This window comes from Podarcis vaucheri, assembly GCF_965113315.1.
Source record: "Podarcis vaucheri genome assembly, chromosome: 5".
Lineage (NCBI taxonomy): Eukaryota > Metazoa > Chordata > Lepidosauria > Squamata > Lacertidae > Podarcis > Podarcis vaucheri.
The window spans coordinates 5,519,165-5,531,339 of record NC_138763.1 but is presented as its reverse complement, the minus strand read 5'-3'; the positions used below and the strand labels follow the sequence as shown (position 1 = coordinate 5,531,339).

The following is a 12,175-nucleotide window of genomic DNA, read 5'->3' as shown; positions in this document are numbered from 1 at the left end:
AGCTGGCAATCCAGGAAATAGGTCTGGGCTTTGCAAGAGCAAATAACTCCAGCTTTAAACAGATTAGGCTTTGCTTGCGTCTCTGTTGCATTGTCCCTATGAGGTGTCACACGCTGACAGACTGACACGGGCAAACACTGCCTCTGTCAAGACACCTTTTTCCAAATCTCTCCTCCGAAGGCTTTTGAGTGAGCTTCCTGGCTGTCTGGATCCGAGCGCCTCTGCAGTCACACAGCCAGCGAGATCCATCATCGTTGCTGTTAGATGATGGTTTCTCAGCTTTGCTTGAAACGGCATAATAGCCTTATGTCAAGATTAATTGACTCCAATTCACAGGACAGGAAAAAGGAGAGTCCTTTGTTAGAGACGATAATGGACAGACACACGGCTTTGCTGTGTTTCATGGGGTTTCTTTTACTGGGCAGGGCATTGAATTGCTTAAGCTGGGAGATGTGACCAACTATTAAAGCCTGACAGTGTGGCAGGAGTGTTAAGAGACTGAGCTGTGAATCGGAAGGTGCCTGCTTTGGATTCTGCCTCTGGCATGGACTCCCAAGGCAGCCTTAGAGCAGACTTTCATTCTCCCCTCCCCTAGCCTGCAATATGATGCTCACCCACCTTATAGGGATGGCGTAAGGATTTCAGCAAGATGATGTATGCAAAACAACTATTGATACATGCAAGGCTGTGCTGGATGGGGGTATTGGGAGCTCTAGTCCAAAAGAGCTGGTGAGCTTCTCCAGGTTGGAGAATCACAGAATTCCAGAACTGGAAGGGACCACGAGGGTCATTGAGTCCAACCCCCTGCAATGCAGGAAGCTTTCAAACAAAGTGGGGCCCGATCCCACAACCCTGAGATTAAGAGTCTCATGCTGTGCCAAGTGAGCTAGGAAGCCTGCTCTATCTTCCTATATACATAGAAATGTAAGGCTGTCATCACGCAGGGTCCATTGGAGGATTTGTAGTGCCATGTTACAATCCTGGAATTTGGGGCTGGCAAGGGGACAAGCGAACCTGGTTGTTGCATGGGGTGGGGAGGGGACGTTTTAGGGGGTGTATTGCTGGGTGATTGGTGAGCAAAGGGAAGTCATGCCAGGGAGAAAGTCTATAGAGAAAAGTTTCCCCCAGCTCTCAGAACACCACAACCTGTGGACATCAGTGAAGCTGAATGCTGGAAGAGTCAGGATAGATAAAAGAAAGTATATCTTCATGAAGTGAATAAACTGTGGGATTCAATCTCGCAGGAGGCAGTGGTGACCAGTGGGTCATTGGCCTGGTCAAGCATTAGGAGAAATATTTTAAGTACAAAAAAGTGTTCACTCTTGCTGTGACTTTTCCCCTCCTTGCAACTGAGATAGAATTTCTTAAGCACTGTGAACCCAGATAATTTCAAACAGTGATAATTAAAAGAGCCCTGCATGGGGAACCCTCTCTGATTTAATTTCTCATTTGAGATTAAACAATTGGGGGGGAGGCTCCCCTGTCAGCCCCTGTCAGGTATCTGTACCCTCTTTCACTTTGCAGGGATCGTCCATCACTCTCTGCCTTTCTCCCTCACCTGTGTCCCCTTTGTCCTCTCCAGGCTGGACGCCTCTCAGTCCTGATTGCTCCCTGTCTCTGTAGCATTCCTGGCTTAATCACAGCCTTGTAGAATAATATTGGTTCTCTCCCCTCCATAGCTTTTTACATTTTGAACGGGATCCAAGTCGGAGCTTGCAGGCTCATTTCCTACCCGGCGATGTCAGCCGCGCTCGTGCCTCTGACCTTGCACGGAGAATTCAACGTTTCGCAGTGGGCCTGAGAATCAAACCATCCATTACACGCAGGCAGCTGTCAGGGTTATGACAGCCATATGCTGAAGCGGGGAGCACTTCTACCGACCCTTCCCACTGGGTAACGCTACCAGCCTGGCAAGAGGAAGGCTGCTGTAGCTGTGTGGGTCACGCAGAAGAGGAAAAGGGGAGGTCCTACCAAGAAGCAGTAGAAGGTTGGCCTGCAAAACAACAACAACAATAACCCATGCAGGGGTTGTCAACGTGGTGCCCACGGGGTGGGCAGTATACCTGCCGGTACCTGCTAGGGTACCTGGGAAAGGTCTCCATATTCTTTCAGAAACCCGCAGGTTTGCTTTTCCTGTTCAGTTCCTGTTTGCTCTTGGCTCAGCCTCTCCTTCCTTGGACACGCTGCTCCAGAGATGCCAGGACCAGATACTCAGCCCCCCGGCCATTCTGAGCAGAGGAGAAGTGCCCAAAGTTTCTTTCTATGAGTGACATGGGGACTTTCCTCCCCCCTCAGAATGAGGGGAGCCTTGTGCACGCTGTTTGGCAGTCATGTCCCTTGCTCTGTTCTTTTAAGAATAAGAATAAGAATATCTTTATGAGAGCCAGTGTGGTCTAGTGGTTAAGAGCGGTGGACTTGTAATCTGCTGAACCGGGTTCGCGTCTCCGCTCCTCCACCTGCAGCTGCTGGGTGACCTTGGGATAGTCACACTTCTCTGAAGTCTCTCAGCCCCACTCACCTCACAGAGTGTTTGTTGTGGGGGAGGAAGGGAAAGGAGAATGTTAGCCGCTTTGAGACTCCTTAAAGGGAGTGAAAGGCGGGATATCAAATCCAAAACTCTTCTTCTTCTATTGTCATTGCCCCCTTCGGGGACAACGAAATTACTTGACTGCTCCATAAAAACACTACTTAAACAATACAATATAATACAGCAAGGGAGATTAGATGACTTTCAAAGTCTGGGCTTCCCATTAGGGCCGAGATCGCTTTGGAGAAGAAGCTGTTCTTAAGACGGCTCGTTCTTGTCTTCATCGTCCTGTATCTCCGTCCCGACGGCAAGAGCTCGAAGAGACAGTGACCAGGATGCGATGGATCTTTGACTATGTCCAGTGCCTTCCTATGGCACCTTGTGGCATAAATCTGCTCTAAGGTGGAGAGTGGGCAGCCAACAATGCTCTCTGCTGCCTTAACAACCCTGCACAACCCCATCCTGTTTTAGACGTAGGCCCTGGGTTGCCACCTTTGTTCTAGCAAAATACAGGGCAGGACGGAGGGGGCGGTGTGGGCGATTTCCCCCCTACACCCGATGCCGAAATGAATTCAAAGCATCCATTGCAATCTACTGCAGCCTAACCGGATGACCCCTCGGCAATTTGTCACACACACCTATGGACACGAATTTCTAAATCTGCCTGTCCTTTGCTACCCAGAACTTAAACACATGACCTGACACGCACATGCAGTACTGTGCGACAATACGTGCAGGCCAAAAAATAAGTAACGGGGGGGGGGTATTCTGCTGAGGGGACAAGCTTCGTTCCACATGCTAAATTTCTGACAGAAAAGAAAATATTAGGGGGCAGGAGGAGGGCGAGACTTGTGGAGAGCTACTGGGAATCAGAGAATTGCAGAATTGGAAGGGACCCCAAGGGTCATCTAGTCCAACCCTCTCAATGCAGGAATCAACAAAAGCATCCAGGACAGATGGCTACCCAACCTCTGCTTTAAAACCTCCAAGTAAGGAAAATCCACAACCTCCTGTTCCTCTGTCAGACAGCTCTTACTGAGAGAAAGTTCTTCCCAATGTTTAGTTGGAATCTCCTTTGTTGCAACTTGAAGCCATTGGTTCAAGTCCTACCCTCCAGAAAACAAGCTTGTTCCATCTTTCCTGGGACAGCCTTTCAGATATTTGGCTCTCCTATCTCCTCTCAGTCTCCTCTTGTCCAGGCTAAACATACCCTGCTCCTTCAACCGCTCCTCATCAGGCTTGGCTTCTCCCCCCCCCCCTCCTCTCTCAAATATCATGTAGATAATAACCATGTTCAGAACTGGGGCTTCTGGGCTACACTGACACAAAACCACTTGTTTCTAGAGTCTCGGAACCTGTTGTTCTCTGAGGGATGGAGTCCAGTGCTCCCAAGCTGCACCTCTGTGGATGGGGGCCTTAACCCAGCCGAAGCTCTCAGAGAACTGGAAGCGACAACACAAAAGCCTTGCCTTTTAGCTCTACGATTCTATGGTTCTGTGATGTGGCCCAAATTGCAGTAATAAATAATAATAATAATTTTTAAAAAATAATTTATACCCCACCCTCCCCAGCCAAGACCAGGCTCAGGGCGGCTAACACCAGGTATAAAACAATTGATTAAAATGCAACTTAAAAACAAGATTAAAATGCAACATTAAAATGCAGCCTCCTTTCAGTAGAAACTCAAATCAAAAACTTTTTGGGGATGAAAATGTCAAATCTTCACCAAGGCCAACTATCCAGACTGGTCCTACATGGGCCAGAAAAAAAGCCAAGGAAGTCCCCAAATAGGAGTTCTATCACAGAAGGAGAAAGGAAAAAGGAAAGAGGGGGAGGGGATCAAGTTGATTCCAAGCCAAAGGCCAGGTGGAACAACTCTTGTCTTACAGGCCCTGCGGAAAGAAATCAGATCCTGCAGGGCCGTGGTCTCATGAGACAGAGCGTTCCACCAGGTTGGAGCCAGTGTTGAAAAGGCCCTGGCTCTGGTTGAGGCTAATCTGACTTCCTTAGGGCCCGGGACCTCTAGGGTGTTGCTATTTATGGACCTTGAGGTCCCCCATGGGGCATACCAGGAGAGGCGGTCCCGTAGGTACGAGGGTCCTAGGCCGTGAAGGTCATGCAAGCACAATCACCGCATACCCTACAACATTTCTCTGATGAAAATAGGGACATCCTGTTCTATAACAATAACTTTACCAATTTACCCATCTGACTGGGTCGCTCCAGCCACTCTGAGCGGCTTCCAACACATATAAAAACACAATACACTCATAACTTGGGTCCCAAATGCCTTGGTACTCAGACATTTTGGCTCCTGAACGCTGCAAACCCAGAAGTGAGTGTTCCGGTTTGCTAATGTTATTTGGAACCCGAACGTCCAACAGGTCTTCCCCGGCTTCCGATTGGCTGCAGGAGCTTACCGCCCAGTCAGTCTGACATCAATAGCAGGGAAGATTCTGGAGCAGATCATTAAGCAAACAGTCTGTGAGCACCTAGAAAGGAATGCTGTGATCACCAATAGCCAGCATGGATTTCTGAAAAATAAGTCATGTCAGACTAACCTGATCTCGTTTTTTGACAGAATTACAAGCCTGGTAGATGAAGGGAACGCAGTGGATGTAGCCTACCTTGATTTCAGCAAGGCATTTGACAAGGTGCCCCATGATATTCTTGTAAAGAAGCTGGTAAAATGCGGTCTTGACTATGCTACCACTCAGTGGATTTGTAACTGGCTGACTGACCGAACCCAAAGGGTGCTCATCAATGGTTCCTCTTCATCCTGGAGAAGAGTGACTAGTGGGGTGCCACAGGGTTCTGTCTTGGGCCCGGTCTTATTCAACATCTTTATCAACGACTTGGATGATGGACTCAAGGGCATCCTGATCAAATTTGCAGATGACACCAAACTGGGAGGGGTGGCTAACACCCCAGAGGACAGGATCACACTTCAAAACGACCTTGACAGATTAGAGAACTGGGCCAAAACAAACAAGATGAATTTTAACAGGGAGAAATGTAAAGTATTGCACTTGGGCAAAAAAAATGAGAGGCACAAATACAAGATGGGTGACACCTGGCTTGAGAGCAGTACATGTGAAAAGGATCTAGGAGTCTTGGTTGACCACAAACTTGACATGAGCCAACAGTGTGACGCGGCAGCTAAAAAAGCCAATGCAATTCTGGGCTGCATCAATAGGAGTATAGCATCTAGATCAAGGGAAGTAATAGTGCCACTGTATTCTGCTCTGGTCAGACCACACCTGGAGTACTGTGTCCAGTTCTGGGCACCACAATTCAAGAAGGACACTGACAAACTGGAACGTGTCCAGAGGAGGGCAACCAAAATGGTCAAAGGCCTGGAAACGATGCCTTATGAGGAACGGCTAAGGGAGCTGGGCATGTTTAGCCTGGAGAAGAGGAGGTTAAGGGGTGATATGATAGCCATGTTCAAATATATAAAAGGATGTCACATAGAGGAGGGAGAAAGGTTGTTTTCTGCTGCTCCGGAGAAGCGGACACGGAGCAATGGATCCAAACTACAAGAAAGAAGATTCCACCTAAACATTAGGAAGAACTTCCTGACAGTAAGAGCTGTTCGACAGTGGAATTTGCTGCCAAGGAGTGTGGTGGAGTCTCCTCCTTTGGAGGTCTTTAAGCAGAGGCTTGACAACCATATGTCAGGAGTGCTCTGATGGTGTTTCCTGCTTGGCAGGGGGTTGGACTCGATGGCCCTTGTGGTCTCTTCCAACTCTACGATTCTATGATTCTATGATTCCTGCAGCCAACCAGAAGCCGCGCTTTGGTTTCCAAATGTTTTGGAAGTGGAACGGACTTCCGGAACGAATTCCATTCAACTTCCAAGGTACGACTGTAATTTTTTAAAAACGTTCCCTAAGCAAGGCTGTCTTCGGAGGGCTCGGGGGTTGGATAACTGCATACCCTCCAACATTTCTCCAGTGAAAATAGGAACACCCTAAGGAAAACCAGGACGCTCCAGGATCAAATCAGAAATCGGGACGGCTCCTGTAAATCTAGGTTTGTCCCTGGAAAACAGGGACACTTGGTGGGTCTCTCACCGCCAACCCTCCAGAGGAACCCAGGACCCGTCTCAGTCCCCAGGACCTCATTTCCCAGAGCTCAAAGCAAGTGAGGCCAACAAAGTGATCTGAATAAATCAATTATTTCAGGGCATCTGACTGGTCTTGTGATTGATTCTTCCTGGCAACAAGCTGCCGCCACCATTAGCTGATTGTTTCTTGAGAGGGGAGGCTTTTGTCTGAATAGCATCCCGTGGTGGGGAAGAAGGATTTGAAGGTGGGGAGGGAGGAGGGGGCTCAGTGGGGCTTGTCAGCTGGCAAGGAATATTGGACTTGAGATCCCCACTAGATCCTTTGTGTGCAGGCAAACACATCCGCCTTTTGAGTTCCTTACTCGAGGGAAAGACTTCCTGGTGCAGGTGATCCTCTGAATAGAATAAGTGTGTTTATTGCCCTGACGGGTGTTTACTGTGGACTTGCTGCAGCATGGAAGTTTTCCCACAGCATCCACGCAACATGATCCTCATCAAAATGTCTTCCCATTTCAGTTTCCCATTTAAATCCAGATGTACCATTTCAATGGACAAATCTGGCATTAAAAATACAAACAAGAATTTGGGGTGGCATTCTCATCAGGATGATGTCCTGTGGCTACTGCAAAAAACAAAAAAAGTGCATTGCATTCACGAGTACCATCAAGTCCACAATAAACTTAACATATGGAACCCTTCTAAATTATGAAACAACTATATAATTTCAATCATGAAAATTTGAAAAAAGACAGAGTAAAAAAAAAAGATGTAGCTTCTGAGCTTGAACAGAGTGCTTTCCCCTATGCATTAAGTAGACTGCTTAGATATAATTTTGCTTAAGTGGTATATAAATCTTTCTAAATAAAAATTTAAAAATAGTTGTAACTTCCTGATGTGCAAAACTATTTGGCCATAGATTTTTACAGCATACTCAAAAAACTGGTAGCCTCTGAACATTTGCAGAGCGCCGTTTCCCTGTGCATTGATGAGATGCAACCCGCTACACCTTTAAAAACTGGCAAGGGCGCTAGGCATTTGAATTAAAACACACGCACAAAGAAATGGTAAACCCTGAGCATGTGCAGAGTGCCTTCTCCTGCACAATGATTAGATGCTCCCCACCCCTATGCAAATGATTCCGCCATCTATTGTACTGTCCCAAAACTCAGCAGCCCGATCCTGTAATCCATTCTCCCACCAGATTATTAAGAATCTCGTCTGCCTGTGATCATTAGGTCTCATTTCTCACGGTCATTATTTGAGCCCTCGAGAGGATAAAGTGGGGCACGGACAGGAGCACATTTAAATCTGGGATTTGGGTGCAGGCTGGACAAGGGGCTTAGACCCCAGCACCTCTCCTTTCAGCAACTAAGCATCAGCGGCCAGCCATCTCTGCATCTCTCACGAAGCACCTCCCGCAACCAGCAGAGAAGGAGCGAGAGGCTGGAGCACAGGAAATGAAAATATCTTGGAGAGAAAGGAGGGCAAAGGGCACAGAGATGAGTGGGAAAGGCACCTAGATATGATAAAATTGGCCAGAAGAAGAACTGGATTCAGGGGCCTCCAAGTGTGGCTGGTCAGATGTCACCAGACCCAGTGGAAGATGCTTCCCTCCACTGTTAAGAGGTAGGATCAAGGCCAGCCCAAGACATTTTGCTGCCTGAGGCAAAGAACAAAATGGCACCCACCCACCCATTTCTCAGAGATTGGGCTAACGGAACTGACTGCTAAATTCTATTTCAGTGCTAGTAAGTGTTGTTACGCGGGACGCGGGTGGCGCTGTGGGCTAAAGCCTCAACGCCTAGGGCTTGCCGATCGAAAGGTCGGCGGTTCGAATCCCCGCGGCGGGGTGCGCTCCCGCTGTTCGGTCCCAGCGCCTGCCCACCTAGCAGTTCGAAAGCACCCCCGGGTGCAAGTAGATAAATAGGTACCGCTTACCAGCGGGAAGGTAAACGGCGTTCCGTGTGCGGCTCTGGCTCGCCAGAGCAGCGATGTCATGCTGGCCACGTGACCCGGAAGTGTCCCCGGACAGCGCTGGCCCCCGGCCAATAAATGTGAGTTGGGCGCACAAACCCCACAGTCTGTCAAGACTGGCCCGTTCGGGCAGGGGTACCTTTACCTTTACCTTTACCTTTAAGTGTTCGTTGTTGTTTAGTCGTTTAGTCGTGTCCGGCTCTTCATGACCCCCTGGACCAGAGCACGCCAGGCACTCCTGTCTTCCACTGCCTCCTGCAGTTTGGTCAAACTCATGCTGGTAGCTTCGAGAACACTGTCCCACCATCTCGTCTTCTGTCATCCCCTTCTCCTTGTGCCCTCCATCTTTCCCAACATCAGGGTCTTTTCCAGGGAATCTTCTCTTCTCATGTGATGGCCAAAGTCTTGGAGCCTCAGCTTCAGGATCTGTCCTTCCAGTGAGCACTCAGGGCTGGTTTCCTTCAGAATGGAGTGGTTTGATCTTCTTGCAGTCCATGGAACTCTCAAGAGTCTCCTCCAGCACCATAATTCAAAAGCATCCATTCTTCGGTGATCAGCCTTCTTTATGGTCCAACTCTCACTTCCATACATCACTACTGGGAAAACCATATCTTTAACTATACAGACCTTTGTCGGCAAGGTGTTGTCTCTGCTTTTTAAGATGCTGTCTAGGTTTGTCAGTGCTTTTCTCCCAAGAAGCAGGCGTCTTTTAATTTCGTGACTGCTGTCACCATCTGCAGTGATCATGGAGACCAAGAAAGTAAAATCTCTCACTGCCTCCATTTCTTCCCCTTCTATTTGCCAGGAGGTGATGGGACCAGTGGCCATGATCTTTGTTTTTTTGGTGTTGAGCTTCAAACCATATTTTGTGCTCTCCTCTTTCACCCTCATTAAAAGGTTCTTTATTTCTGCTAGTAATGGGGTAGATATAAAAGTGGTGTGCAAGTTGCATGACACACAACTGAAAGTTGTGGTCCAGGAACTCAGGATGAAGAACTGAGAGGCACTGCCGCTTCCCAGTATATGCCACCTGAGGCAGTCATCTCGCTCTGCCTAAGGGTAGGACCGGCCCTGGGCAGAATGAATTAGGGGCGAAATAAGGAATCCTTTTCTCTTCCTTGCCTGCACCACCATTTCCATATTGCTGCAGTTCCCCTTCTGCCAGAAGCAATGCTATTCATCTCACGGCCATCCTCAGCAAGAACAGTCAATGGTAATGGAAGATGGGAACTGTAGTTCAGCAATATCTAGAGGGCCAAAGGTTCCCCACATGTGCTGCAAGATTTGCATGGGCATGGCCATAGGATGGGAAGAAAGAGGACCCCTCACTCCTCTGTGCCTAATGTATTTTCTCTCTATCTCGGCAGATTGATCAAGATGGTCTGACGTTGTCCGAGAGGACCCTCTACCTGGGACAGGATGAGGAGAGCGAAAAGGTGAGTGAAAAGTGTGATCACACAGGTAAATATTATGCTGGGGGAATTTAAAATATATGAATCCCTGTGGACCCACAGGTGTGGGTAAAGAACAAAATAATTGGCTGGGTGCCTGGGTTCAAAACTGCAGGTCTTGCACACTGTAGGATCATCTGCTCCAACCCCTTGCGAGGCAGGAATCTTTTGCCCAACGTGAAACTCGAACCCGTGACCTGGAGCCAGACATCGCCAGACATCGCCCCGGGTTTCTCCGTCCTCCACCAGTCGCGGACTGTGGGCCGGGGGGGAGGGGTGGCATTATTAATCCGAGAAGACTGTTCTTTCACGGCTCTACCATCGCCATCGATCCCCGGCATTGAATGTGTTGGCCTAGTGTGGGGCTCCGAGGAGAGCTTGGCTGTCTGGCTGGTGTACCGGCCACCTAGCGCACCAGCAGCCACCCTGTCAGGCCTGCTGGAGGCGGTGGCCGGCTGGGCCTTGGAGTTCCCCAACCTATTGGTACTGGGGGACTTTAACATCCATGCTGATGCCACTCCCTCCTCACAGGCTCTGGACCTGGTGTCTTCCATGGCGACACTAGGGCTCTCCCAGTTTGTTTCGGGCCCCACACATCAAGCAGGCCACACGCTGGATTTGATCTTTGGCGCCGGTATAGATGTGATCATGTCTCCCTCGATGAAGGTGCCATGGTCTGATCACTGTGCACTGAAAGCCAGGATTGATTTTCCACCCCCACCCTGCTTAGGTGGCGAGCCAATTTGGGCTCGCCCGCGGAGGCTGATGGACCCTGATAGATTCCGTCAGGCCTTGCGGGACCTTGCTCCCCCTGGCGACTCATTGACTGAGCTTGTTGAGGGCTGGAATATCCAGCTCCTGGCAGCCATCGATGAGATCGCACCTAGGCGCCCTCTGCGACCCCGCAGAAACCGGGCTCCCTGGTTTACCGAGGAGCTTCGGAAAATGAAGCGGGACCTCAGACGGCTAGAGCGAGTATGGCGGGGTGCCCGTGACGGAGCTTCAAGAACATCTTATAGGGTTTTTATGAAAACCTACGAGATGGCAGTGAAGGCCGCTAAGAAGTCCTACTTCTCGGCCTCCATTGCCTCCGCTAGCTCTCGCCCGGCGCAATTATTTAGTATAATTAGGTCTTTAACGTCCCTCGAAGGACAGCCAAATTTAAATAACAATTCGGCACACAGCTGCGAGGCATTTGCGAGCTCTTTTGCGGAGAAGGTCCTGTTGCTCCGCCATGACCTCCCTGCCAATTTGGATACAATGAAGGAACTGGAGGCCCCTCGACTGTCCTCGGGTCCAGTATTGGACCACTTTGACCGGATATCCCCAGCTGATGTGGACAGACTCCTCCAAGCTGGAAAGCCCACCACTTGTCCTCTTGACCCGTGCCCGTCCTGGCTGATTAGAGCGTGTCCAGACGAGGTGCGGGCCCCCCTGGGTGATATCATCAATTTGTCCCTTGGCACTGGGATATTCCCAGGGGAACTGAAGGAGGCAGTGGTGCGTCCGCTCTTAAAGAAAACATCATTAGATCCTTTAGATCTATCCAATTACCGCCCGGTTTCGAATCTTCCATTCCTGGGTAAGGTGATTGAGAGAGCGGTTGCTGAACAGCTTGGTAGGTTTCTGGATGAAACATCTGCTCTCGACCCATTCCAGTCAGGCTTCCGCGCTGGTCATGGGACCGAGACGGCTCTGGTCGCCCTAACAGATGATCTCCGCAGGCAGCTGGATCGAGGCGGGTCGGGGCTGCTGATTCTTCTAGACCTGTCAGCAGCCTTTGACATGGTCGATCACGAACTCCTGGACCGCCGCCTTGCCGACGTGGGGATCCAGGGCACAGTCCTTCAATGGCTGCGCTCGTTTCTCTCCGGTCGGGGACAGAGGGTGGCGCTTGGGGGGGAATTGTCATCGCGCCACTCCTTGGTGTGTGGAGTGCCTCAGGGTGCGATTCTCTCCCCGATGCTTTTTAACATCTTTATGCGCCCCCTCGCCCAGCTTGTCCGGAGTTTTGGGCTGGGTTGCCATCAGTATGCCGATGACACCCAACTCTATCTGTTGATGGATGGCCATCCTGACTCGGCCCCAGATACACTGACCAGATGTCTGGAAGCTGTGGCTGGATGGTTACGTGGGAGCCGGTTGAAGTTAAAT

General features: G+C 49.7%; 1 protein-coding gene across 1 annotated transcript in view; it reads left to right on the top strand.

Moving 5' to 3' along the window:
* Positions 1 to 12,175, top strand: part of ECEL1 (endothelin converting enzyme like 1) — a 53,793-nt gene that overhangs the window by 15,203 nt on the left and 26,415 nt on the right. Inside the window, exon 2 of the mRNA XM_082224121.1 lies at positions 9,938 to 10,006. Within this exon, the coding sequence (XP_082080247.1) occupies positions 9,938 to 10,006 (69 nt within the window). The remainder of the gene's footprint in view (positions 1 to 9,937; positions 10,007 to 12,175) is intronic.